Source organism: Panthera leo, chromosome C1, assembly GCF_018350215.1.
Source record: "Panthera leo isolate Ple1 chromosome C1, P.leo_Ple1_pat1.1, whole genome shotgun sequence".
Lineage (NCBI taxonomy): Eukaryota > Metazoa > Chordata > Mammalia > Carnivora > Felidae > Panthera > Panthera leo.
This window is the reverse complement of record NC_056686.1, coordinates 209,021,601-209,048,884: the sequence shown is the minus strand read 5'-3', so window position 1 is coordinate 209,048,884 and position 27,284 is coordinate 209,021,601. Positions and strand designations below refer to the sequence as shown.

Here is a 27,284-nt window from a genome sequence, read left to right as displayed (position 1 = left end):
TCCTAGTACAATCATTCTCTTGTAACTTTTCCCCCCAAATTGAACCTATATTTAATACAGTGGATATGCCTTTTTACAGAGGAAACTCACTATAAAGGACAGAAGGAAGGAAGGAGGGAGGAAAGAAAAAAATAAAGGTAGGGAAGTGATGTTGAATAGAAAAATAATTAGGACCTGCAGATTCTGTCTGTTGAACTAGAAGTTTGAGAAGAACTCTTCATCCTAGCGCACTTTTAATTTGCTGCCTTTTAGCAGAGATCGCAGTGGAGAAAAATAATCACACGCGCCACTGTACCTTGTGGTCCATCAAGCCCTCTGGTTCCTGGAATTCCAGGGAGACCTGGATGTCCAGGGAGTCCAATTTCTCCATTTTTCCCAGAATTGCCTCTTTCTCCCGGAAAACCTGGCGTTCCTGGTTCTCCAGGCAAGGCTAGTCCCGGCTCTCCCTGTTCCACAGAAGTCGTGTTAGTTTTACTATATAATGCTTCCAAATCCTTCTTGACTACCAACTGGTCTTTAGCGCTATTAAATGGAAAATAATCTGTTCTGGGGCGCCTGGCTGGCTCAGTCAGTTGAGCGTCCAACTTCAGCTCAGGTTATGATCTCACGGTTCGTGAGTTCGAGCCTCACATTGGGCTGTCCGTGCAGAGCCTCCTTTGGATCCTCTGTCCCCCCTCTCTCTGCCCTTCCCCCACTCATGTGCATGCACGCTCTCTCTCTTTCTCAAAATAAATAAACATTAAAAAAAGAAAAAAATCCATTCTTCACAGTCACCACCATGCTATCAACTTTCCTATTTCAACTCTAGTTGCTGAGTTTTCTATTCAATTATGCTTAAGTATTCTTGAGGCTATATAACTCTTTTAGAAGGGTGAAATTGTCTGGAAACAGTCTAGATGTCTCTCCTTTTGATCGCTTTTCTCCTAGTTATCCACACTTCCTCTTAGAGTCCTTCCATTTTAAATACTCTGAATGCTTCTGAAGATTAAGGAAGAAATAGGGAGGCAAACTTATCTTCTAACCCCTTCTATTTTCCTTTCTAAAAGGGAGGGATGGTTCAGAAGAACATTAAAAAGTATTTAATTCCTTTACCATCTACAAATATATAGATAATTTCTACACCTAGAGCATCCTACCTGGCTGATTGTAATTGCCCACCTCCCTCATCATTCCCCCCTGCCCCCCACCACCATCAGTCTGAGTTTTAATTCTTGAAGAACCTTGGCTCCGGGGAGACCTGGTTCTCCAGGTGACCCAGGCTTTCCCATTTCTCCTGGACAACCTGGTGATCCTTTTGCTCCTGGAAAACCTTGGTCTCCTACAGAGAAAAAATAATAAAGGTTGTAGGATTAGGCTTAGGAAAAGATTCTGAGAAGTGTCTCTGTTTTATCTGATTTTATCTGATGTTTTTATGGGGCAAGTTGCTAGAAATGTTTTTATGAAAGTTTGAATGATGAAAAAGCCAACTGCTGGGGGGCCCCGGGTGGCTCAGTCTGTTACTTGATTTTGGCTTGGGTCATGATCTCACAGTTCATGAATTCAAGCCCTGCATCGGGCTTTGTGCTGACAGTGTGGAGCCTGCTTGGGATATTCTCTCTCTCTACTTTTCCTCTGCCCCTCCCCCACTCACACTGTCTCGAAATAAATAAACTTAAAAAAGAAAATGAAAAAGTCAACTGCTAAATTAGCAGTTAAAAAAATTCTGTTTCAAATCAGATCCTCAATTTAAAAAATGGCTTTCTCCATTTTGTTGTTTAGGATGGCTACAATTTTGATTTGGCAGTTCTTTAAACCACTGATACTGGTTGTCAATTTGGCAGACTTTATCTTTTCAAGTTGTATTTTACATAAAGCGTACAGCCAAATGAATTTTTGCAGGTGTAGATATCCTTGAAGCATGACCCAGATCAAGATAGAAAGGCTTTCCAGCGCCCTGGGTAGCCTGTCTCAACATGGGTGGTTCAAGAGAATTACTTCCTAATGCCATGAATGTAATGAATTAACTTTTTTCTTATATATTTATAATAGGAGAACTGAGGAAGGAGTCACACAGATCATTTTCTCTGTTCTGTGGTTCAGAAGAGGAAACCCTGGTGGGGCAAGGCTGCGGTCAGAGAGTTCTTTTGTGCCCCTAATATGACCAATTTTTAATTCGTCATTAGTTCACGCATTATTAGGTTCAATTTTGAATTTTGAATCTGTACTTTAAAGGATTTTCTTAGGCTATTTCTTGTCCCCATGGTTGAGTCTCCTTCCAGAGGGTAAATCCATGGGGTTACAAGCTAGGATGCAATTTCTCAATGCAGGGTCCAAAAAGAACTAGGCAAAATATGGGCCAGGCTGCGTTACTTCAAAGATCATTGGGAAGACATCCAAGAAATTGGAGTCTAGGACATCCTTGAAACTATTACATCTTCCATTTCAAATATTCATAAACTGAGATCAATATTTCCACATTTGGGCAGAACTAATGCACTCCAGACACTGACGACATCTCAAAGAGAACAAGAACCAAAAATGGATTCTATGTTGACACTTTAAATAATATTGAAACAAACATAAAGTGATTATAAAATCTGAAAATCTATGCCACAACCCAGGGACCATGAGAGCTCATACGCCATCCTGGGCAAAACTCTGATGTATTTATTAGGTGACTGTCTTCTCTGTATCTGGATTTCTTTGGGGTGTTTTCCCTTTGATGGGAAACAGCATTTGTTCCCAAAGGAAGATAATTTCTGTAGTTTATATGGGAGTGTATAGGACAACCAGTTACTTGTGATTTAATAGTTCTTTTTTTTAATTATAAAAGAAATGTATAAAGTGAAAACATGCATAAATGTAAAGAAAGTACGTTTATTAAGAAGGAAAAAAAAATCCTCACAGTTCCACACTCGACAAGAATCACTTTTACCATTTTTGTAAATTGCTTTCCAGATGTTTTCTACATATTTTAAAACTTTTAATTGAAATGAGATGTATAAATCTGTATGAATTCTGCCTCTTTGCCTAACATCATAGTAAGACTTTTTTTTTTCTCATTTAAGATGGATGAAAAACATTATTTTAAATACCACATTATGGATCTTTTCCATGTTATTCATGATATGTATTTATATTTTCTTTTTTTTAAGTTTATTTATTTTGAGAGAAAGAGGGAGCGTGCAGGGCAGAGAGACAGACAGAGAGAGGGAAGGAGAGACAGACAATCCCAAGCAGACGCTGCACCGTCAGCACAGAGCTGGACACGGGGCTCAAACTCACAAACCGTGAGATCAATACCTGAGCTGAAATCAAGAGTCGGAGGCTGAAATCAAGAGTCGGAGGCTTAACTGACTGAGCAACCCAGACACCCTTGCATTTATATTTTCCAAACATCCACAATGATCCCTATGTTTTAAAATCTGTAAACCTACCCTTAGGTCCTGGGGGCCCAGGGAAGCCAATTCCTGGAATCCCTGGTTCACCATCAGGCCCAGGAAGACCCGGATAACGACATTTTCCTATGGATCCAGGGATACCTTAAAAACACACACACACCCACATAAGGTACTTTCCTTCATCTTGCCTTGAGACAAAAAGTCTAAGTTTCTGTGTCATCCTAGGCCTTTCTGGAAATTAAGAAATAATTTTAACATAACCCCAACTGTACGCTCTTCCTCTCCATTCTTATCCAGTGTAGCTCCATTAGGAGCTACAGATAATGTTTAAGATAGAGCTTAATTCCTAAAAAGAAATATTCTAACTATCTTGGACTACATACGTCTCCCTCCACGCATGCAAAATTAAGTTTTAGATCAAATTGGCAAAGCAGTTACATTTTCAAATGAAGAAGCAATGGGGACTATCCTGATTAGCCACTGGCAAACGTCACTTATTCCCCCACCAAAAACCCATGAAGACTGTTCTGCTCTTGGGTTCCTTTTAAGTAATTATATCAAGTCCTTTTTTTTTTTTTTAAATCAGAAGTACCAATGGGGAATAATTTGGCTAATCTCAAAGAACAACAACAAGTCCCCTGCCTGTTGGCTTGTTATCTGACCAGACTCCGGCCTCTGCATTCTTTTAGAGCCAATAAATATATTTTTTCCTTACCAAAGGGACAATATTTTTCTAGAACAATCAGGATGCCATTTGATGTCGTGCACCAGACGTGACAAAGGGGATACTCACCAGGCGGACCTTGGGGGCCAGCACGGCCAGGGAGCCCTGGAGGTCCTGGGGGCCCTGGGACTGGTGTCGCAACACTGAATTCTCCCTTAGGACCTTAAGAAAGTTTGTGATCATAAGACTGGTGTGCATTTTGAAGCTTTTTTTTTGGTTCAGGGGGAGCAAATGTAATTATAAGGGGTTTATAAACATATCCCAAGGAATATAAAAAATAGTTTCTGCTTCCATAGGCTTTAAAACTGGCTTAAAGATGACCAACCCATTGAAACTTTCTTATTCAAGTGATGAATATTTATAAGCATTTACTATTGTCTAAGCTTCAATTATAGCTCAACTCAATGCCGGTCTATTGAAAGGGAAGCTATTCTAAAAAAAAAAAATCAATGATATGGAATTCAGTGTAAATGTTAGTGAATATTTATTTGGTAGGTTCTTTATTTATTGGGTGACTAGTTTTCACAGGAAGAAAGTATGGCATGCTGAACAAAAGATCAAGTGTGGCTTGGGCACATATTTTAACCTCTGTGGTAATTTCTTCATGTGTCATTGGGGAAATAATGCCTACCCAGTCCATAAAAATTCGAGATAATGTGGCTATGCTGGCCAACATTAAAAACATGTTAGTGATTTGAATTATCCGTATATGTATGGAAAAAATAAGTTTATAGTAGTTTGATGGGAAAAACTTCATGATAATGTATTTTACGACAATGGAGTCCTTCACTAGAAATTCACATGTAGAAAGAACAGAAGATTTGAAGATGGATTAGGAGATCAGGAAAACTTTTTCTGTAAAGAGCCAGATAGTAAATAATCTGGGCTTTGTGGTCCAAATGGTCTCTATACCATAACTCAATGCTGCCACTGCAGCATGAGAACAGCCAGGAACAATATGGATATGAATGAGGGTGGCTACGTGCTAGGAAAACATTATTTATGGACACTGAAACTTGAATTTCATATAATTTTCATGTACCACAAAGTATTATTCAAAAGATTTTTTTCCCTAATCATTTGAAAATATAAAAACCACTTTTAGCTTGTGGATCATACATAAATATGCGGTAGGCTGGATTTAGACTATGGGCTGCCATGGTTTGCCAATCCCTGGATTAGAATAGCAGCCTCAAAAGTAAGGTGCAGAAGAAAAACACATATATATATACACACATATACATATGTATATACATATATACATACATATATATGTGTGTATATATATACATATATATATATAGTCACAAAAAAGGCTTTACGCACATGTGTGGACAGAAATGCATGCATACAATGTAAAAAATATACAGAAATGCTTGGGGAGAGGCACTTACATATTTTTTTACTGATAAGGGATACTATAAAACAATTTGGAGGCCATTAGTTTATTGAGTCTCACCCTTTAAAGTGATATTAGAAGTAAGAAATGACATGGTGGCATTATTTGTTGAAAACCATCAGCAATGTGCAATTCTTATCTTCCGCCATGTTCTCTGCCACGGATAAACATTGGGGATCAGATCCCTCCTGAATCCACGAACTACGTTCAGTACACGTGGATCCCAAAAGTTACTGAGGCTTTAGGACTATTGTCAGAAAACTATTCTTCATTTATCTTAGATATTTTGAAGTTTTATTTGTAAACCGTCTATTGGATTATGGGTCAAAAGAATAAATTTGCAACAACATTAGTGGACCCTTGAGACTCAGAAGGGGCTTCTCAGGATCAATTTCATAGATTTCCGCCCCCCCCCTTTGTTTATCATAACTGATTGCCACTCATTCCATCTATTTCTGTTTAGCATATGGAGATAGACTATCTTAGGAAATTTCAACTGAACTTCTCAGTAACAGAGAAAATACATTTTCTCTGACATATCCTACATATTCTTTCTGAGTGTCTATGAGTTGACATATTCTACTTATTAGAAGTAAGTTTCTATACATCATTTTAGTCTTGAGGGAGCTTTACTTGCTCTAGGAACCATAGACCCACTCCATAGGAAAACAGGACTGGAAAGAAAACTAACCAACCGGCTTCTCCAGGTGGTCCGGGGGCTCCAGGAATTCCTTGGGTACCCTTTGGACCAGGCTCTCCCTGCGGTCCGTAGTCTGGTGGTCCAGGTGGTCCTGCAGGTCCCGGGGGCCCAGGGGTGCCGGGATCCCCTGGAGGACCCTGGTCCCCCTTCTCACCAGTCAGGGCCTGTGACAACAGGAATACGTTTGGATGGTGCTTCATTCCAGTATCTCCTTCCACGGGTTAATCTTACCATGAATACGAGTACCAGATAAGCAGCCAATGAGAAAACTTTGAATCAAAAAGCAGGTATTTGAAGGGAATTGTGACTAAAATGAGACCGCTATATGGTTTCTGCTGTTCTGTGCTCTTTGGATTTCAGCAACATTTCATTCACTCGAAGTCTCTGGAGACACACACTTGTGTCTTCTGGTGGGATGTCATACGTAGAACAGCCCCTAAGACTCTGTTCAAATCAGTCAACAGTTCAAATAGCTTTAGAGCGAACATTCGTGTGAATAGCATATTTCTCAACTAAAACCAGCACAGCAAACTTTTATTTGTTTTTTACCGGGTGTTTTCATTACAAAGGAGATTCAGGTCCAGATAGACTGTATTCATTTTTTTCCTTATAAAATATCTTTTGCTAGATTATGTCTTAAGATTTAATGGTAATGGTGAAAGCTATATGAGAGGTATGTTTTATACCAACTGTAAAAATACTGACTTTCCATGATTATATAGCTTAAATTGAATAAAATAATATAATTGTAAAAAAAATATCTTTTTGTAACTGCATAGGGCCATAACTCTGGAGATGATTTGCGTATTTTAAACAAGTTAAATATGACATAATAATTGAGTTCTTCTTCCATCCCAATATGGCCTCAAATAATAGATTTGACTGGATTTTTCCTTGTTCAGGATCATTGGGTGACTCGGTGGTTTTATGTTTTTTTGTTTGTTCGTTTTTCCTTCTTCCATAATGACAGGGCATAAGACTCAACACATTACCTCCTTGAGGTTTTTCTTACATTACTTTTACTGGAACTTAATAAAGAATTAGCAAGACGCAAATGGAAGCATCATGTGAACTGTACTAGTGCTAAACCAAAAGAATTCTAGACTCTGTCCCTCTATAAGCATCACTACCACCCGGGGTGGGGGGGACAGCCTGGCTGTTTCCCAGAGTCTGAGAAACACTGGCCCTGCCAGCTGCTCTCAGCCCAAAAGTATTTTGTAGTCAAAAAGGTATAACGAAGATTATAGGCCACATCTAGATCTTGGGGAGCCACACTTTATTCTGATATTAATGGGTCTGTAAACAAATGTTTAAATTTATTTGCCAAGTTTTCCTGTCCGAGGTGGGACTCTTTTAATTGAATAACACCGATGAACTCTGGGAGACACTGGTATTTCCTGGGGCAGGCTGGGAAGCATGGCTGGCAAACTTCTCCCAGATATACTGGGGGAGGTGCTCAGCCTCTGCCCCCTGACATCTTCAAATAGATCCCCGTAGGAATCTCTCAAGTGCACATGTGAGACATTCTATCCCTATCCCATGAAAAGAGAGAACTTACCTAAGCTTAACTATTTTAAAGGACAAAACATCTGATCGGTTTGTTTGACTAACCTCCTCCTAAAATTGTGCTTTATGCATTTATTTTTACTTCAAAGAATGAATATTGCCTTCAAGATATTGATCAAAACGTTCCCTTATTTATCATTTTCTAAACTTGTCTATAACTCATTGGGCATAAGTGTGGAATTGTAACTTGCGTAGGAGACAAGGTCATTATCGATGTAGAATTTTATTTGGGCTAAAAGCACGACTGAGTGCTACCTATGTGTGAAAATACTACACACATGTGTTGGGGTTAGTACTGCTCATTTGAAGATGCCTCATTGTGCGGTTAGAGGGACGCACTGTGCTGAATGGCCAAGGATTTTATGAATGGAAAGTACCCAATGTGGTAACTTCAGAGCATATCAGTTGTAGGGAGGGTAATTCGAAAAAAGTTACTAGATACCAACCGGTTCCCCTTTAGGTCCTGGTGATCCTTTTACCCCGGGGGTTCCAGGAATTCCATCCAAGCCTCTTCTTCCAGGATGCCCTCTGAGCCCAGGGTCCCCTGGGGCACCCACTTGTCCATCAGGTTGAGGTGCTTCCCCTTTTTCTCCTTTAAGTCCTGGATCCCCCTGAACACCCGGGAACCCCTAGGGCGGTACAGAAACGAGTCTGCATTGCAATTGGGTACAGCTGTTCTTGTGCCAATCTTAAAAAAAAAGTCAACCAGAATTTTTCAAGTGTAATGAACATGGATATTTTTCAGACACTTTCTTTAGCCTACAAGTATAACTTCAAGCTTTTTTCCCTCTCTATTTGCTTTCAAAACTGGAATTCAGTTAGCACAATTCAATGCAACACACACAATAATATTGGTCAATATGACACAGATATCATCGTAACTTAGATTCTGTTAGAATATTGGAAATTTTAACATGCATCTATGGATCATTTGATTGAAATATATATATATATATCTGTGTAACTCTCTGACTCACCGTGATAGTCAAAACTTTAATTTCTAATAGTTTATCGAGGTATAATTTACATATCATAAGATATATCTTTATACGAATACAGTTCCATGACTTTTAGTACATTTGTACATTTATGCTACGATCGCCATAATCCAGTGTTAAAACATTTCCGGTACTCCCTCGGATTCCTTCAGATCCATTTGCAGTCATGCCCTGTCCCAACCGCAGCCCAGGCAACCAGAGATCTGCTTCTAGTTCTGATCCGTTTTAAATGATTCAAAGTTCATTAATTCATTCACTTATTCACACATCATGCATTTACTCATTTAATCAAGTCTCTATGAAATGCTCTAATATTAAGTACTCTTTGCCAGGCACCAAACTGATAACCTATGTGTGGTGCTACTGTACTTCCAGAACGTGCTGTTATCCAAATTGAAACGAAAGCTCCCAAACCATGAAATCTTACTGGATATCCGGGAAGACCCGCACTTCCTGGCGACCCTGGGCTTCCTTTAGTGCCAGCTGGCCCTTGTCCGCCTGCAAAGCAGTGAATTATTAAATATTTGTTGAATACCAACTCTGAGTAGCCCAGGTAATGCAGGAGTTGCAGGAAATAGGCTGCTTTCTTCTGAGGATAGAAAGACAATTTCTATCTCAAAACACAGAGGGAGAGGATGAGAGTAAATAACTGGCATAAGAGATGATGTAAAAAAAAAGCATTTAAAAAATGCTTGCCTCCCTAAAATTCTTGTCTTTATAATTTTAAGGAGATAGGTTTATTTTTTGATCAAAAAAGCAATGTATGCTCCTTGTGAAAAACAGATTCAGAAAGAAGAGAATAAAAATCACCTATAGATCTACCACCAGAGGACAATATTTGCTAAAATTTTGATGTATGGCACTCTTAAATTTTATATCCATAATTTTATATCCATGAATGTGTACATGGCATTTTGGAATCTATACATATGTCAATAAATACAGATTTATAGCTTCGCTTTAAATGGCCGCAGAGTAGCCTAATGTGTGGATCAACCAACATTTATTCAGCCAGCTGCTATTTTAGAATTTGGATCATTTTTCAGCTTTTCAACATTGTAGTAAACAATGTTATGGTAAATATCTCTAGATAGTGCTTCAGATTTTTCTAATAATTTAAATAAATGTCTAAAAGCGTAAGCACAAGACAAAATGGACACAAACTTTTCTGAGGCTCTGGGCATCCGTTGCCAAATTGCATTTTGCTGTACAATTTTACGCTTCCTATACGTATGTAAGTGTATCCGTTAAGGATATACCGTAAAGACCCTTTAGAGGGTCTTTTGGGTGGATCTCAAGCCAATGTGTTAATAAATGGATATTCCGATTTTATGTTTTGCAAGATTCGAGTCAGGGTATGTTTTTTGATAGTAATCCAGATGCTTTCACTGTTTATGTATCTTCTTTGAGCTGCACCTGTAGTATGTCAAATGTAGAAAAATCAAGGAAAATACAACAGAGCTACTGGGTCAGCAGCAGCGAGCTGCCCACCCACATTCTACCCTTGGGTCACTCAAGGGGAATGTAGAAAAATAATCATTGCTTTCCTTCCATTCTTTGCCTCCCTGTCTCCCTTGCTCCTTCCCTTTCTGTCAGCTTTTGTTTTAATAGAACATTTCACCCAGAGTCTTAGGCACCGAATAGGAACGGCATGAGGGACAGAGGGCCCGTTATGCCCACCCTTCACCCCCTCTTTGCCTCCCCCGCTTCTCCCCTCTCAAGCCTGTCTCAGAGAGTCAGGGGGCAGAGATGGCAAAGTAACGAAGGCATTTATAAAGGAACAGGAATGATGTGAGCGTGGCAAAGGACCCTGGCTGAATGCGTGTCCTCTCTCAGCTGGCCACAGTGCCATTAGCGTTTCTTCTGTGGACGGTGACCCCACTTCCCGAAGCCCCTGTGCCGATGCAAATGTCTACCCAATGGTGGTAACATACAAATATTCCCTGATCGATGTTGCCAGGTAGACCTTTGGATTCACTTGCTTCAAAGGGAAGCCCCTGGCACAGCGATTGAAGGATGCCAGCGAAGAGAGCAGGAGCATGGCTCAGGAGGAGAGTGGATTTCAGTCCAGGCTTTGCCACTTATGAACTATGCCACCTTACGCCTCAGCTTCCTCATCTGTCAAATGGGGTCAATGACAGCACCTACCTGTAGGACTGAGGTGAGGAATAGGCATGGAGGTCCATACGACACCTAGCAGACCAAGGTGGTCATGGCAAAACCAGGACTGCACCATGTGACGGAGGCCCTGAGTAGCCAGGGGAGAGGTACCAGCGGCGGAGGAACCCAACTAATGAGTAGAGACTTTCTCTACCTCGAGATTTTTGTCCACGGCCAGTTCTGTGACCGAGAAAGGGGAGGTGCGACAGCAGAGACAGTGGACAGTCTGAAGCAACCCTGTGGGGTGGGGAGTCCTGGTCTGGCACGGACGTCCAGAAGAGAAGCAACACAGGCTCTGTTTAGCTCGCAGAATATTGGCCTAGCGGATGGTTTTTTTCTTTCAAAAATGGAGTTAGCAAATTTTGAAAAAAAAAAAAAAAATGAGATTTCAGCTAAAAACCCGAGTTTATTTCCTCTCATGAAAAATTGGAAGATTTATCAACACGGGCCTAAAGTGCTGCCAGTAACAACAGACCGGAGCTGGTGCACGATGGCCCCCTCCAATGTGCCTTCCAGTTTACTACAGTCCTCTCCACTCCCTACTGTGCCCCACTGGGGTGCTTTTTTTTTATTGCATTTGTATCCTTTTTTTAAGTTTATTTATTTATTTTGAGAGAGAGTGTGAGCGGGGTGGGGCAGAGAGACAGGGAGAGAATCCCAAGCAGGTTCTGCGATGTCATCGTGGAGCCCGATGTGGGGATCGATCTCAAGAACCATGAGATCAAGACCTGGGCCAAAATCAAGAGCCAGACCCTCAACCGACTGAGCCACCCAGGCGCCCTTGTACTTGTGTCCTGAATGAAACAGTGCCTATGCCCATGACTCTACCAAAAGCGGGGATTTAAAAAACAAACAAAAAAACCCTAAACAGACTGAAGAGAATTGTGTCTTTTAAGAAAAAAAAGAGAGAGAGAGACAGCTTATTTCTTTATGGAAGAAAAAAGTGGTGTGTGTTTGGTGTGGCTGCCTCACTCCTCCAAGTTACCTGCTGGATCCCTGTAGGAACCCCAGTCTACAATTCCTGGGGAATACCATGGTTTGCTAGAATTCGGCAACTAAAATGGAAAAGGGGAAAAGGCCAGTTTCTGTGTTAGTTCGGCTTACTTTATGTTAACTGAGTATATGTTTGAAAATCTCCAAATTCAGGGAAACCCCATCACTGACATTCAGAAGTCTGACACCTTTTTTTTTAACCACCCAGTGAGCTGACCCTTTTGTACCTGGGATTCCTTTCATGCCGTCTAACCCCGGCAATCCTGGGAGGCCCGGAGGCCCTGGGACACAAGGGCACTGGATGCACAGGAGGCCTGGTTCCCCTGCAATGATAGCAGCTTGTTACTCATAAACCCACATCTAGTCCTCAGAAAGGACAGATACTTCCTAACCACACAATCATTTATTACATTAAGATTTGTGTGTGTGTGTGTGTGTGTGTGTAGTGAAAATCACCTAGGACACTGTGCATTTTTTTATGTTGTTGATTTTTATTTTATTATATATATATATATATTTAAGTTTATTTATTTTTGAGGGTGGGGAGAGGCAGAGAGAAGAGAGAGAGAGAGAATCCCAAGCAGGCTCCTTGCTGCCAGCATGGTGCCCGACTTGGAGGCTTGATCTCACAAAGCATGAGATGATGACAGAGCCGAAACTAAGAGTTGGGTGCTTAACCAAATGAGCCACCCAAGGGCCCCAGACATTGCACATATTAATAAAAAGTCATTCATCTATTAGAACTGCTTACTTTATCCATCTGACCTTCTTAATGTTCTCAGAGGAAATCCTGAGTCAAGCATAAAACATGCTGTATTACAGCCACCTCTCTCCTTCAGTGCAGGATAATACTCATATTCCAGGAACATCCAACAATTTATTGCACGGGTGCTAAATAAATGATTGATTTATAGATAAATGAAAACTTTGAGGTAATTCTTCTGGAAAAGAGGCCAGCCTTGACTGTCTGCAGTTTGGGATCATTGTTGTTTTGGTGGGGGAGGAATCAAATGGGGACAGTAATGATGACGAGCATGGCTTACTTGAATAGAACAACCATTGATTGAACCAACCTTTGGGCCCATCGACTCCTGGGATTCCTGGAAACCCTATAGGGCCTGGAAGTCCACTATCTCCAGGTGGACCTTTGCGAAAAATGATGTCACCTGCAAAAATACAACACCAGAACTTGATTTTTATCTCTTTATGTGTTTTTGTTCAATTAGCACGTTTCTGCACTATGCATTATTTTATACACACTCCCCCATACTTGTTTTAGAAGCTGAGTCTTTTGAAGGTTCGTCTACACTGAAGACTGAAGCATGTTGACCAGCTTTTCCTTTCTCATTACACATGTGATTTTTTTAAGTTTATTTATTTTGAGAGAGAGAGAGAGCGAGTGTGTGTGTGTGTGTGTGTGTGTGTGTGTGTGTGTGTGTGTGTAGGGGAGGGGCAGAGAGAGAGAGGGAGAGAGAGAGAATCCCAATGCTCAGTATGGGGTGGGACACAGGGCTTGATCTCACAACTGTGAGATCATTACCTGAGCTGGATGCTTAAGACTGAGCTACCCAGGGGCCCACACAAGTGATATTTTTTAATACTGGTGTAGTGATTCTTTGAAAGCTCGTTATATGGTTATTTCTCATCATATAATCAACTCGTGTTATTTTATTCAGTTACTTCTAATTATTTCAAGACTATTCTTTTAACATTTTTAGGCAAAGGGTCAAATCTCATTTTTCTATATATCTTGGATACCTTGAATCTTCCTGATACATAGTAGATGCCTAATACAGACTGAGTGAAAAAGTTCAGACAGAATATCATCTGTTTTCTCTGTATTGCTTATTCACATCTATCAAGTTTGTCATTTTTAAAAAAAGTTTATTTATTCATTCTGAGAGAGAGAGAGACAGAGAGAGAGAGAATCCCAAGCAGACTCCATGCTGTCAGCACAGAGCCCTACTTGAGACTCAGTCTCACGAACTGTGAGATTATGACCTGAGCCGAAGAAATCAAGAGTCATTTATCCAAGGGATACAAGTGTATTGTTTCGAAGGGACACATGCACCCCCATGTTTATAGCAGCACTATCAACAACAGCCAAAGTATGGAAAGAGCCCAAATGGCCATCGATGGATGAATGGATAAAGAAGATGTGGTAGATATACACAATGGAGTATTACTCGGCAATCAAAAAGAACAAAATCTTGCCATTGGCACCTACGTGGATGGAACTGGAGGGTATTATGCTAAGTGAAATTAGTCAGAGAAAGACAAAAATCATATGACTTCACTCCTATGAGGGCTTTAAGAGACAAAACAGATGAACATAAGGGAAGGGAAACAAAAATAATATAAAAACAGGGAGGGGGCAAAACAGAAGAGGCTCATAAATATGGAGAACAAACTGAGGGTTACAGGAGGGGTTGTGGGAGGAGGGATGGGCTAAATGGGGGAGGGGCACTAAGGAATCTACTCCTGAAATCATTGTTGCACTATATGCTAACTAATTTGGATGTAAATTAAAAAAAATAAAAAGTAAAACAAGTTAAAAAAAAAAAAAGAAATCAAGGGTCAGACACTTAACTGACTGAGCCACCCAGGTACCCCTGAGCCTTTCATTCCTAATGTGGGTCTTCAAGAAAGCTCTTTCCAGTCCTTCCACAAGCATATGCTACTATAATGCGACAACGAACAGCTCATTCTCTTCCGTTCTTCTGTTCTATGACCAAATTTTTGGTCTTGCCATTTCAAATGTAGGCACAAGGCAATACTGATGAAACTAAATATTTGAAAATGGTACCTATAGCTGCCCCAAATTTCAGAGCAACAAGGTGCCAGTGGAAACATTTAACTGAGATGGAATGTGGTCCATGTAATGTCTGTTTGACTTGGAAAGGAAGGTTCGTTTTGTGATCCAGTTTTCTATGTCTTTAGAATGACTGGATAGTTATCTTTAAACAATAAAATCTAACGGCAGTTTTATACTTAATGTAGTCATATGTGTATTTACACATTGATACATTTGTATTTACTTAAACATTTTCATACTCCTGTCATACTCATTTCAACAAATACTTGAGTACTTACAACGTTCCAGCCCCCTGTGCTATGTTCTCGGCTTAAAACAGCAAACTAGACACTGTCTCTGACCTCCAAGAGCTTTGAGTCTTGTAGGGGAAACTGACAATGACAGGTAACGTGAAAAACTCTCCTACTGGATAAGCTCGGGTGTTACAGGATGTGGGCTCAGTGAAAACTCCCTGTTGGGCTTGAACTTGAAGGTGCGACTTGAAGGGCAGACGGGTGTTGTTTGGCAAAAGATAGGAAGCCAGCGTTGTCTTGGAGGGGAGAGGATGCATGCATGGTGTGCCAGGGAAGGGGCTGTATTACCGCAGCATCCCGACTGTGGCACTCATTAGCTACAAGATGTTAGTGTTAATAATTCAGGTAAATGTCTGGCTATTTGAGCAATATTTGAGAAAGAACAGAAGCTTCCCTTTAGGCCAACAGCTATTTAAGAAATTATCCCATTAATAAAAAGATACGATATCCAAGAACAGGTTCATCAGGTTCATCTTCCGCAACATGAGCATCCTAAACCCACATCCTGAAAAAGACTCAGAGGACTAGAAATTGTTCAAATTCTCAACACGGTGAAACGTTTCAGTGTAGTTTTGCTTTGTTTTCCACGTTGGTTCACGCCATAGCTTAACAGCTTTTGTTCTTAGATATTGTATCTTTTTATTAATGGGATAATTTCTTAAATAGCTATTGGCCTAAAGGGAAGCTTCTATTCTTTCTCAAATATTGCTCAGATAGCCAGACATTTACCTGAATTATCTTATTAACACTAAGAGTTTTCCGGATTATTCTTTTGGATTTTCCAAGTTTATAATCGTACTATCTATAAGTAATATATCCTTCCTTTCTTAAAAACAAAATTCATGGAGCCCCTGGGTGGCTCAGTCGGTTAAGCAATCTGACTCGATTTTGGCTCAGGTCATGGTCTCACAGTTGGTTCGTGAGATCAAGCCCTGAGTGGGGCTCCATTGCTGACTGTGCAGAACCTGCTTGGGGCTGTCTCTCTCCCTCTCTCTCTGCCCCTCCCTCACTCATGCAGCCTCTCCCTCTCTCTCTCAAAATGGGTAAACAAACAAACAAACAAACAAAAGAAAATCCTTGACACGTAGAAAATTCTTAAGGCTATTAGGAGGGTTGAGTACAAAACACAAGACCTACAAGGCAGCTTCCAGAGAGGTGTTTGGGACACAAAGAGTGACCCACATGTTCCGAGGTTGTGTGTGCCTACCGGCCAACACAGAGTGCTAGGTGCCTTTACAGGTTGATGCAGAGGAGAGGACAGACACCCCTGGGCATCAGAACTTCCAGAACTTCACATCCTCCAGGCAGCAGCTCTGTGGTCTCTGCCTCAACTTGACCTGGCAGGATCTTGCCTCGTGCCCTTGCTGCACACCTCCAGCCCACACGCTGATGCCAGGGCATAGGATGCCCTGGGAGCCATGCCAACACAGCCTGGAAGTGTGTGTGTGTGCAAGGGAGGGGGGGGTGGTTAGTCTGGTCCCGTGGGATATATTCTTGACCCATGATTAATAGGAACAGGTGGATAAACTCTTGCCTCTGTTTCCTCTGGGACAGACTGTCCTGAAACAAAGTTAATACAGCTTCTTGGAGGATATTCTCCAGGGACTGAACAAGCAGTGGCAAACTTGGTCACCCCCTTCTCTGCTTCGCTCCCCCTTGCTCCTGCCTCCCACTGTGCCCTCCGTGGGAACTCAGCCTAAAGCTTTGCCGCACCTGCAAAGCCACCATTCCACCAGAGCTGTTTTCACAGTTAATGCGACGAAACACCAGCAGGAAGATGGCTCCTAAGACCCACACGGACGGATGGCCAAGCTGCAAGTAAGCTTCTCCATCGCCACTGATCTGCACACATCTGTCTCTTGGGCCATGGCCACAAAAGGTACCTACCTGGTGGTCCTGGGTATCCCGGCGACCCTGTGGGGCCTGGTGCCCCAGGACAACCTGGGGACCCAGGAGGCCCCACTGCATTCTTTCCCGGGGGTCCTCGTTCCCCTTTCCTTCCTTTCACGCCTGGGAATCCAGGGGCTCCTCTGAGGCCAGGCCTCGACGACCCTTGGAGAAAAGAATCATTTTACCATATTTTAAATTTTTTCCCGATTCACACATGTTATCTTTCAATTGCAAAATGTAATATGTTCTTATTAATAAAAGTTGCCCCATCAAGAGGTATATAAAACATAAAACAAAAAGAGAATATCTTTCTTCATCTGTGGCTTTGCTAAACGATCACAGGTCAGCAAAGCTCAGAAGGCTCCAGTTCCATGAGGTAATTTATATAATGTATTACAAGGGACTGAGACCGAGTTAGGGGTGCACTGTCGTCTTTTTCTTTAAAAGAACCTCATGATAAATTCTTCAGTATATGTGGTTTTGTGGCTGTTTTTTCATTAAAGACTAGAAGATACCAATCTTTCAGTGTCCCAAATGAGAAAGAGAGACCACTGTCACTGGACCTCATTCCCACAGCCAATTGTCTTCATTATAAAAGGGCGTGATGGGGGTGGCAGGCATCTCCTGGGAGAGAAGCCAAGCCAGGTGACACAAAGCTCATCTGTCCCTCATAAGGTGACAAGGACATGAAGAGGGGATAAGTCTCGAATCTCTGCCTTGCAAACAGTTTAACTGTGAAGAAGAGAGACCTCACCACCAAAGGGCTATGAAACCAGCAGGGGTAATGACTGATTATTTCTGATTATTGACCATAAAGGTTTTGCCATAAAAGCAAATCCACCTGTCTGATGTCCGTTTTAGAGCTCTGTAACTTTTACTCGCTGCTTCCTAAAGGGGCTGATTCATTACTTGGGGGGTCGGGAGTAGAGAAAAAAGTCCTCCCTAATCTTTGGCCAGACCTCTGCTACATCCTTTTGTATTCCAACTTGGTGTATTTTTCCGTGCACATGCAAATACACATAATATTTATCCGTTTATCTATGTTTTTTAACAATGGGATTATAAGATACGTATAGTTCTGCAATCTGCTTAATTTTAATTCATTTTCAAAATTACGTAATAGCTTAATACACAACATGGTATAGAGAAAATTATAATCGACAGCAGGGCTTATCAAATCTTTGCTGCTTTTTCAGGGTTTCGTTTCCTCTACAAAGTGACACGTGATGGCATTACAGTTATAATTAAAGCCACTGAGGTTAATCCTTGATTAAACGTCCTGGATCCTCGTCTTCCTCTCTCAAGAGGCAACCACTCCAGGGACTCATGGATGTTTTTATACTTCATGGAATTGTCTGCATGTCCGTAAATAATGTACTGTGAAATTTAAAACTTCACATGAAAGTATAAGCTATGCATCTCATGCAACATGGGATACACTATGAAAACTATCTTTTTTTAGCCAGCCTAATGACTGCAAATTTCTGTTTTCTACCTCTGTGCCTCCTCTGAGCTTGGAGGCTTCAGTTATTGTCTTACACTTAGTTACAACCGCTGAGAAGTTAAAAAAAAAAAAAAAAAAAAAAAAGAGCATTTCTAAGTTACTTTGTGTCCATTTTCACTCCCCCCACCCCCATTTCGGCTGTAAATCACAAAGTTACCAATTAGGAAGCTGGAAACACTTTTGGCCCCGTTAGTGAAACATCTGTCCCACGCAAGCAGTGCAAAGGTGATTTTCCTTTTAAGAGCATTTCTGTTGGTGCCTGAGACGCAGGTACCTACCAGCACTTCCAGGAACTCCAGGAGGACCACTGGGACCTATAAATCCGTAACAGTAATTAATTGCTGGCAAGGATATAAACACTCCCCTCCCCCCATTTTTGAAATCTTGGGTGACAATATCATAATAATCAATAATAAATATTTTCATACTTTCTCTACTCCCACAGAGAGAGATAAAAGAAAACCTCGCTGATTGAGACAAACTGCAGAGAAGGAACTAGTCTTAGATGCCTAACATTCAAAAGTGAATCATGCCACCTCTGCACCTTCAAACAATTCCGCAGAGATCTACGAGGAGCCTGCTGTGTATCTGACACTTTGTTGGAACGGTTCAGGTGCGAGAAGATGGTGTTCCATCTCCAATAACATCGCACGGGGTTCTAATTCTTGGACATATGGAAGTGATTTATAGTGACCATATATCAGATTAAAAAAAAATCTGTGTCTGTATCTATCCTTGTCTGCCCATTTATTTAAGAATGCTAGGTATTTTTACTCTTTTGAGTGAAATTCTCCTTTGAAATCTTATGTGTATCAATAATTTGCCTCAGATCAGTGGTTCTCGATCCCGGCTACACACTAGAATAATCTGGAGAGCTTTTGCAATCTACCAGTGCTCAGCCTCCCCCCTCTCCCCGCCCCCGCCTCCAGACAGTTGCATCAGAATCACAGGGATGGGACTTGGCACGTTTTTAGAAGTTCCTGGGGATTCTGATGTGTAACCAGAGAGGAGAGCTCTTGGCCTAGACCTTTCCAGTGTATCTACCCAAAGGGACAGAATCTAATAAATGTGACTCTGCTTCATGGTGCCAGGAGTTGGGAAACCCCAGATTTCAGTCCCTTCTTGTCACTATTATATGGATTTGCTCAAACTATGGTTTTTCAGGGTCTCCATTTTTTCTTTTGTATCCCACTAAGATTGCTGATTCTTTATGTTCCCTCCTCCTGCCCTCTGGCCATTATTAGTGTTTTCTTGTCCGACTTGAACTTCATGCTTGCACACACAAAGAATTTAACTGCCTTCTGTGGTATAGCACCTATGGAATTTTCATATAAAAGTATGAAAATTAGGAGGCCATGAAAATTGGGAGACCTCTCTTCCCCCTCCCCCCACCCCCCCACCCCCTGCAAATTCTAGGTCTATAAGCATATGTTACATGTTGCCTGGAGAGAAACACATGGAAATAGGCAGCAAACGCTTTAGGAAGAAATGTATCCTCACCCTGTGGGCCACGAGCTCCTTTGGGGCCTGGTGGGCCTGGAATTCCTACATCCCCCTTTTCCTGGTATGCATCATAATATTCTGTCTTAAAGGAAAAAGGAACAAATGAAGAGAAAAGATAGCTATTTATGGAGAGCTCACCAAATGCCATATTCCAATGTCTTTTATTTTGGCCCAAATGATATTTTCCTTATCTTCCTGAATTCATAGGTTTATGTGTTAGCAGAAATATGGTAGTCATATATACATAATGGATACATGTAAAGATAAAAGTTGATGTTTCTGGTATCATGGTATCATATACTTCATGGGCTTTCAACTAGAAATACATTTTATGATGTGACCCAGCTCACATACTCATAGTTATAAATATACATACATACATTTCTAGATATGTGTGAATACGTATGCAGAAACTGAAGTTTCACAAACAGTGACTTACCATTTTGACATTTGATCAATGCTGATTTTTCAGTATATTCTATCTCACTTAATTTTTTTTAATGTTTATTTATTTTTGAGAGAGAGAGAGAGAGAGGAGGAGCAGACAGAGAGGGAGACACAGAATCAGGAGTAGGCTCCAGGCTCTTGGGCTGACAGCACAGAGCCCGATGCGGGGCTCAAACCCACAAATCGAACCACTGAGCTGAAGTCGGACGCTCAATGGACTGAGCCACCCAGGTGGCCCTATTCTATTTCACTTTTTAAAAACACTTGTCCTCATGAGCTAACTTTATTTCAGAGTCTGTTGGGACCCACACATCAAAAAATACTCTGATTGTTTCTTTAAATTTCAGGATACCAATGACTTGCAATAATTGAGGACTCTTGTTTCTGACATGCTCAGTGGACCTACTGTTGGTCTTTAACCATCTACTTCGTAAGCAGAATTTCCAAGGACGATAATAGAAACTGGAATTAAAACATATACACACAGCAAACCGGGAATGCTAATTCCTCTCCAGCGCAACTGGCAAGGAGATTTCATTTAGAACTTGGTACATTTATCTTAAATGAAAGAAGAGGGGAAAGGGGCACCTGGGTGGCTCAGTCGGTTAAGCGTCCGACTTCGGCTCAGGTCACGATCTCGCGGTCCGTGAGTTCGAGCCCCGCGTCGGGCTCTGTGCTGACAGCTCAGAGCCTGGAGCCTATTTCAGATTCTGTGTCTCCCTCTCTCTCTGACCCTCCCCCGTTCATGCTCTGTCTCTCTCTGTCTCAAAAATAAATAAACGTTAAAAAAAATTTTTTTTTTAAAAAGAAGAGGGGAAAAGAAAAGGTTTGTTTTTTGTTTTGTTTTCCTGTATGCTGCATGGGGCCCACGACTTTGCTGGCTTGTTTAAAAAAGAGGTAACAAGAGTATTGTGGTTAAACACTATGTATACAGTCACAAAAAATAACTCACAATAATAACAGTAATGATAATATAATAATCTCCATCAAAATCCATAATAGCATATGTGCACCTGCCAAGGGTTGGCTAAGTGCTTTCACCCTAAGGCCCAATCATTCTTCCCAGCAACTCCATAAAAGTATGTTGGGGCTATTTGCATCTGAATCACTTACTTGTTGTGTGAAGGTGAGAATTTCCAGGACCTTCCTCCAGTTACTTTACTTAGTTAAATTTACTTAGTTAAATTACTTAGGCTGAGAGGTCTGAGAACGGTGTTAGGAATGGGACCCCCCTCACCCCCACCCCCTGACTCTCCTACTACCACCGTCCTTTCTGAATGGCAGCTCCACTCGGTGCATTGAACGTGAGAACCACTGTCCTTTAAGGCAGGAGACGAAGGGATACTGGAAGTCAGAGCCCGGATCTCTTTTACTCATCTCCTTAAGTGACAGGGTCACAAAATAGAGAATGTGCTCTATCTCTGCAGTCAGGATGACAGACATCCGTGCAATCCACATCCACACTGCAGAGAGGAGACAGCCTGCTGAGACGGAGCTTGGGCTTGGGGTCAGTGGCTTCTGCTGGCCCTGGTTGGGCTCGTGCTGCCCACAAGTGCAGGATGTCATATACCCATGCCCAGACGGAGTGGGTGGAGCTCGCTCCCTCTGCCCTGGGTACCCCAGCTGACCTCCACGGCACCCCTCCTGCTCTGCTCAAGGCCACAGGTCACCTGGGGCCATGTGTGATTGAACAAAGGTTTTCTTCTTTCCCACCGCCGAGGGTGGGCATTGCTAGTGCCTTCCAGAGACCACATAGGACCAAATAGAAATATTTGTCCATTGCCAAATGGACAAATAATGACAACAGCTATTTTCTTCCTTGGTTTGATAAAAAAGTAAGTACTATCATCTCTTAACAGTTAATGAGAGACGCCAATTCAAAATTTCCTTGATGCTTTGGAGGACTTGATCACCCATGACAATCGGACATTATCTTTAGTTACACTTACTGGACCACGGAATCCTGGAGGGCCAATGTCCCCTTTCCACCCCTGTGTTGAAAGACAGTTACAAATTGTGAGTACATTAATCCAAAATATTTACATATTTGGTATACTGAAAAAGCAAAATGCACAGCTAAATAATAAACTGACTTTGGGTTATTTCCCTGGAGGGCCACACCTGGGGCAAGAATCCTGTCAACAAGGTCCTGAGAAGCAGCTGTGGCTCTAGTGATTTCCAGATTCCCTCCGTGCCAGTGCCTTCCGAGGGTGTTTCTATGCATTACACACTCCCACGTTCTCGCCCAGATCTCAGGCACGGCAAAACCAGGCTGTGAGTTATATGCAGTCCCCACTGTCCCAACTCACCTGTAACCCACCCCCTTCCTTACCTACTCAAGAGGGCATTTTCAGAATTGGACAGGAAGTGATATTATTTATTATAGGGTAAATCTTGAATCTGCACATATCCTTACACATAACAATTATTTGAAAATGTCTGTAACATGTTGTCGGCAACGCATGAAACGGACTACGGCGCACGATTCATTCATCGTGACCTTTCAGCGTGTCATGACCCAGGTTGAGACTCACGGGGCTCAGCCTACACTTGCCCTCCGATGACCAGAAACCCTCGCCTGCAGGACTTCTCCAGCTCCTTCCTCATGAGCAAACTAAATCTCACTGGTCACTGTGTCAGCCAGCTTCTGTCACACAGAGCGAGTTTTCTATCTTTCCCACAAAACTGCCCTTCAGGTGTCCGTGCAAACTTCACATCCCTCACTTCCTCTTAACAAATATAACTAAGGTGTTTTAATGAACACTGGTCGCAATTCCTTGTACCTATTTCCAGGGCATGGTGGGGAAAGGGCGGGCAAAAGCCAACTAGTTAAAAGAGCCTGGAGAAGAGGATGTTCGAGAGGGCATTACCTTAATGCCGTCTTCTCCTGGTAACCCAGGGAAGCCCCTGTTGCCTTTGGCTCCCTGTGGAAAAGGGCAGAGAGAATGGGTCAGGAGGCCCACGGGTCAATTTCTCCTGTGGGAAGCAAGAGCAGTTGGAACTCCTTTTTGCAAAGAAAAATTAGGGTGGCTCAGATGGTCTCTCTTCACAGTGAGGGTGTTGCACTCTGATTCTCAAATGCAGGTTTAAAAGGCCGCATGCTTTTTCTAGATTAGTAGCTACCGATGACTCCCCAGAGTGCTTCTTCACCGAATGGAACTAACATTTCAGTAACATCGATGGGCCAAATCATGTCTTTACCTCAGTGCCAGGGAAACCAGGGGTTCCGTCTTTTCCAGGTTTTCCCTAAAACAAAAACACATCATTTAATAAATACGGAAAACCTGAATGATACGATCGATCGTTTCCTCTTGACCTCGGGCAAGAGAGCCTGACTGAGACTTTCCACCCATTTGTTAGAAGAAAAAAAAAAAAAAAACTACTAATCATGGAACACGTATGACCTTCTCTTGGTGGGAAAGGCAGAGCCGGGCAGAAGGGGAAATCAAGGGGGGGTCAGTGGAAGGAAGATTGGCAATTAAGAGCTAAGCTTCAGTGAGATCTAATACTATCCACCCAAGCTTGGAAGAAAACTTGAAAAAGCAGAGGAGTGGACAAAAAAGCTTAGAAAGAGGGAGGTGTTCACAAACTATTCGAGATGTTGGCAATTCCCCGAACTGCAGATATGCCTGTATTTGGACATACTTATAAAAATATGGTGCAGTGTTCTAAACAGACAGGGCTTTTGGATGACCTATTATGAAGTCTACTCTCCATGAGAGAATAAAAATCATACTATTTTTTTCTTAGAAAAATATACACTTTTCTCAATGTAAAAGTTTTAGAATTTAAACACAATATATGTGGTTAAATATTTCTAAAAATAGAGCTGGCCGGGTGAATGGACCCTGGTGGCTTCAGTGTCCCCACTACCCATGTCACAGCATGTCCCATTTTCTTTGGGGAGCGGCCGTTCCCTCACTCTGTGTGATTCTCATGGGGCTCTCAGTCACAATAACCCTGACCCCGCTGGTCTGGCCAACCCTGGAAACTTCTTCCTGGCCACAGTTCGCTTTCCAGAGTGAGGCATAGAACCAAGTTGGGTCAATTAGAGAGATTCTCTGGGGTTTTATTAATGGCCACAGGGAAACACACTGTCTCCTTGGATGCCATTAATCTGAACTTCTCACCTTTTCTCTCTATTGCCACCTACAAGGAAGAAGGTCATTGTCAAAGGAGAGCATGAGGCCAATCAATGCACACAGAGGGGGAGAAATGGTATGGAGGGCCCCCTCCCGCCATATTGTTTCAGGCTCTGAAGTCCTTGAAGGCTGTTTCAGCCTTAAACTTCTCAGCTACTTGAACATATAAGTCTCATTTCTTAAATCTTTTTCTAAATTTTTTAAAATATTTACTTATTTTTGAGAGAAAGGGACAGAGCACGACGAGCAGGAGAGAGGCGGAGAGAGAGGAAGACACAGATAGGAAGCAGGCTCCAGGCTCCAAGCTGTCAGCATAGAGCTGGACCTAGGGCTCAAACTCACGAACGACAAAATCATGACCTGAGCCAGAGTCAGACGCTTAACCGACTAAACCACCCAGGCACCCCATATTTCCTAAATCTTTAAAAAACTTACAAAAGTCTAAGCTAGTTTGAGATGGGTATCGTACACTTATTTCCTAAATAGTCCTGAGTATTTACTAATACAGGCTGCACATGACACTGAATTTCCAAATTTACCTGCGGGCCAGGTTCTCCAGGAGCACCTTTTTCAGCTCCATAAGATTCCCCAGGCGGTCCCTGTATTAATGAGAGTTATATCAAATTGTACATATTATTGATTTTTCTTACTTATCTTGATTGCCATTAACTTTTTCCTTCTGATTATCCTGTTATATTTTAAAATGTTAAAATCATGGTTCATCTAAGAGGGAAATCTTATTTATAAGTATTCGTTTAAAAATAAATGCTAAAATACAAGATGCTATATGCAAAGAGCCCAAATGCCCATCAACTGATGAATGGATAAAGAAGCTGTGACATATATAGGCACAATGGAATACTACTTGGCAATGAAAAAAGAATGAAATCTTGCCATTTGCAACAACATGGCTGGAACTGGAGGGTATTATGCTAAGTAAAATAAGTCAGTCAAAGACAGATATCATGTTTTCACTCATATGTGGAATTTGAGAAACTTAACAGAAGACCACGGGGGGGAAGGGAAGGGAAAAAATAGTTACAAACAGAGAGAGAGGCAAACCATAAGAGACTCTTAAATACAGAGACTCTACTGAGGGTTGATGTGGGTGGGAGGAGAAGGGGTGGGGAAAATGGGTGGTGGGCATTGAGGAGGGCACTAGTTGGGATGAGCATTGGGTGTTGTATGTAAGTGATGTATCATGGGAATCTACCCCTGAAGCAAAGAGCACACTGTATGTTAGCTAACTTGACAATAAATTATATAATAATAATAATAATAATAATAATAATAATAAACCCAGATGTTGAAGATGAATCGTAAGATGGGTGACATTGGGCACATATACCACAGCGTAGGGATTTCAGCTAGAAGTAGGTGTAAAATAATTCTAGTATACTCATGACCTCTGCAGTAAAATACTATCATGTTCTAGCAAATATTAAGATTTAAAAGTAGATCATATATCAAAATAGGCTCTAAGGCTCTACTTTACATTTCAAGGGAACAGCATGAGTGTAAATGACCTACTGAGGGTCCAGGAGGTCCGGATTTGCCCATGGCTCCCTTGTCCCCTTTCTCTCCCTTGAGGTCCTGCCACAAAAACAATTTCAGGTCATTACACACAGATCAAATAAGATTTTACTGCTTTTACAGATTTCTCTGTCTGTTCAATGTACTGGATTTACAAAGAACTTATGTACCTCTTGTTAACATGACACATTATTGTTTTTCACATTTCAAATGTTATACTTGTGAACCCATTGAAACTAAACACAGACTTTTTTTTTCTTTTTTTAAAAGAAAGTTATCTTTTGGATCAAACTGTGTTCAACCAATTTAATTCCTGCATCAGTTTTCAATAAGCACATTCAAATCATTTTTAATGTATCTTATTTTCATTTTAATATACAGAAATTATTTTCATTGGGATCATTTTCTGAGTATATGTTATGATGAGAATTTGATTTCCATTAATCAGGTTTGTTTGCCCCCTAATTGCATTTTATTGATTGTATTTTCCCTCTTGTGAATCATCTCTTGGGGCATCAGTTTTTTTGTTTTTTTTCAAACTTGATTTTTTCCCCCCTGATCAAATCTTCCAGATCTAGATTTTGTCAAAATAAGACTTTTTTTCCTGTCAATTTCTAGTATATGTGCTGCCGAAGCGAGCACATTTCCTGTCAATTTCTAGCCAATACCATTTTAGACTTTATTAATTTTATTTTTGTCAATTACCTCTTAAAAGTGGTTATTTTCCTCAGGTAAATTTTTCTCCAATCTTCAATGAGAGTTATTATTTTGATTATACCAAATTTTGCCGTGTTTTGCTTTAACTCTTTTCAGTTTTGTTTTGATAATTTCTATCACTAAAAATTATTTTATTTTTAGTTTATTTTTGAGGTGATGAAAGTGTTCTAAAATTGCAGGTGGTAATACTTGTAAACCACATGAATGCACTGAAAGCCACTGAATTGTACATTAGAGAGCAAATTTCATGGTATGTAAATTATATTTCAATAATTTGTTAAAATTAATTATAACTAAAACCCATGAATTTTATTCTTTAAAACGGATGTGTGAATTATGATATGTGAATTATATTTCAATCAAGCTATTATTGAAAATAATCACAAGTCTTAAAAAGAAGGATGATTTGTGTTTATTTCTTCCACAAGAAAATTGTTAGTTAACCCCTCACTTCCCTCCCCCCATCCCAGGCATTCCAGGATCAACCTAGTGTCTAGGTTTGGGGTATTATATTGTGATT

General features: G+C 41.2%; 1 protein-coding gene across 1 annotated transcript in view; it reads right to left on the bottom strand.

Annotated features, from left to right (window-relative positions):
* LOC122226721 (collagen alpha-3(IV) chain-like) overlaps positions 1-27,284 on the bottom strand; it is a 135,028-nt gene that overhangs the window by 28,116 nt on the left and 79,628 nt on the right. The window contains exons 14-30 of the mRNA XM_042950356.1: positions 26,045-26,107; positions 25,054-25,113; positions 23,574-23,618; positions 23,243-23,296; positions 22,322-22,363; positions 19,923-20,007; positions 18,701-18,736; positions 16,916-17,080; positions 12,994-13,086; positions 12,148-12,243; positions 9,195-9,265; positions 8,216-8,398; positions 6,199-6,367; positions 4,174-4,266; positions 3,417-3,521; positions 1,221-1,318; positions 296-446 (exon numbers count right to left, since the gene is read on the bottom strand). Of these exons, the coding sequence (XP_042806290.1) occupies positions 296-446; positions 1,221-1,318; positions 3,417-3,521; positions 4,174-4,266; positions 6,199-6,367; positions 8,216-8,398; positions 9,195-9,265; positions 12,148-12,243; positions 12,994-13,086; positions 16,916-17,080; positions 18,701-18,736; positions 19,923-20,007; positions 22,322-22,363; positions 23,243-23,296; positions 23,574-23,618; positions 25,054-25,113; positions 26,045-26,107 (1,609 nt within the window). The remainder of the gene's footprint in view (positions 1-295; positions 447-1,220; positions 1,319-3,416; positions 3,522-4,173; positions 4,267-6,198; positions 6,368-8,215; positions 8,399-9,194; positions 9,266-12,147; positions 12,244-12,993; positions 13,087-16,915; positions 17,081-18,700; positions 18,737-19,922; positions 20,008-22,321; positions 22,364-23,242; positions 23,297-23,573; positions 23,619-25,053; positions 25,114-26,044; positions 26,108-27,284) is intronic.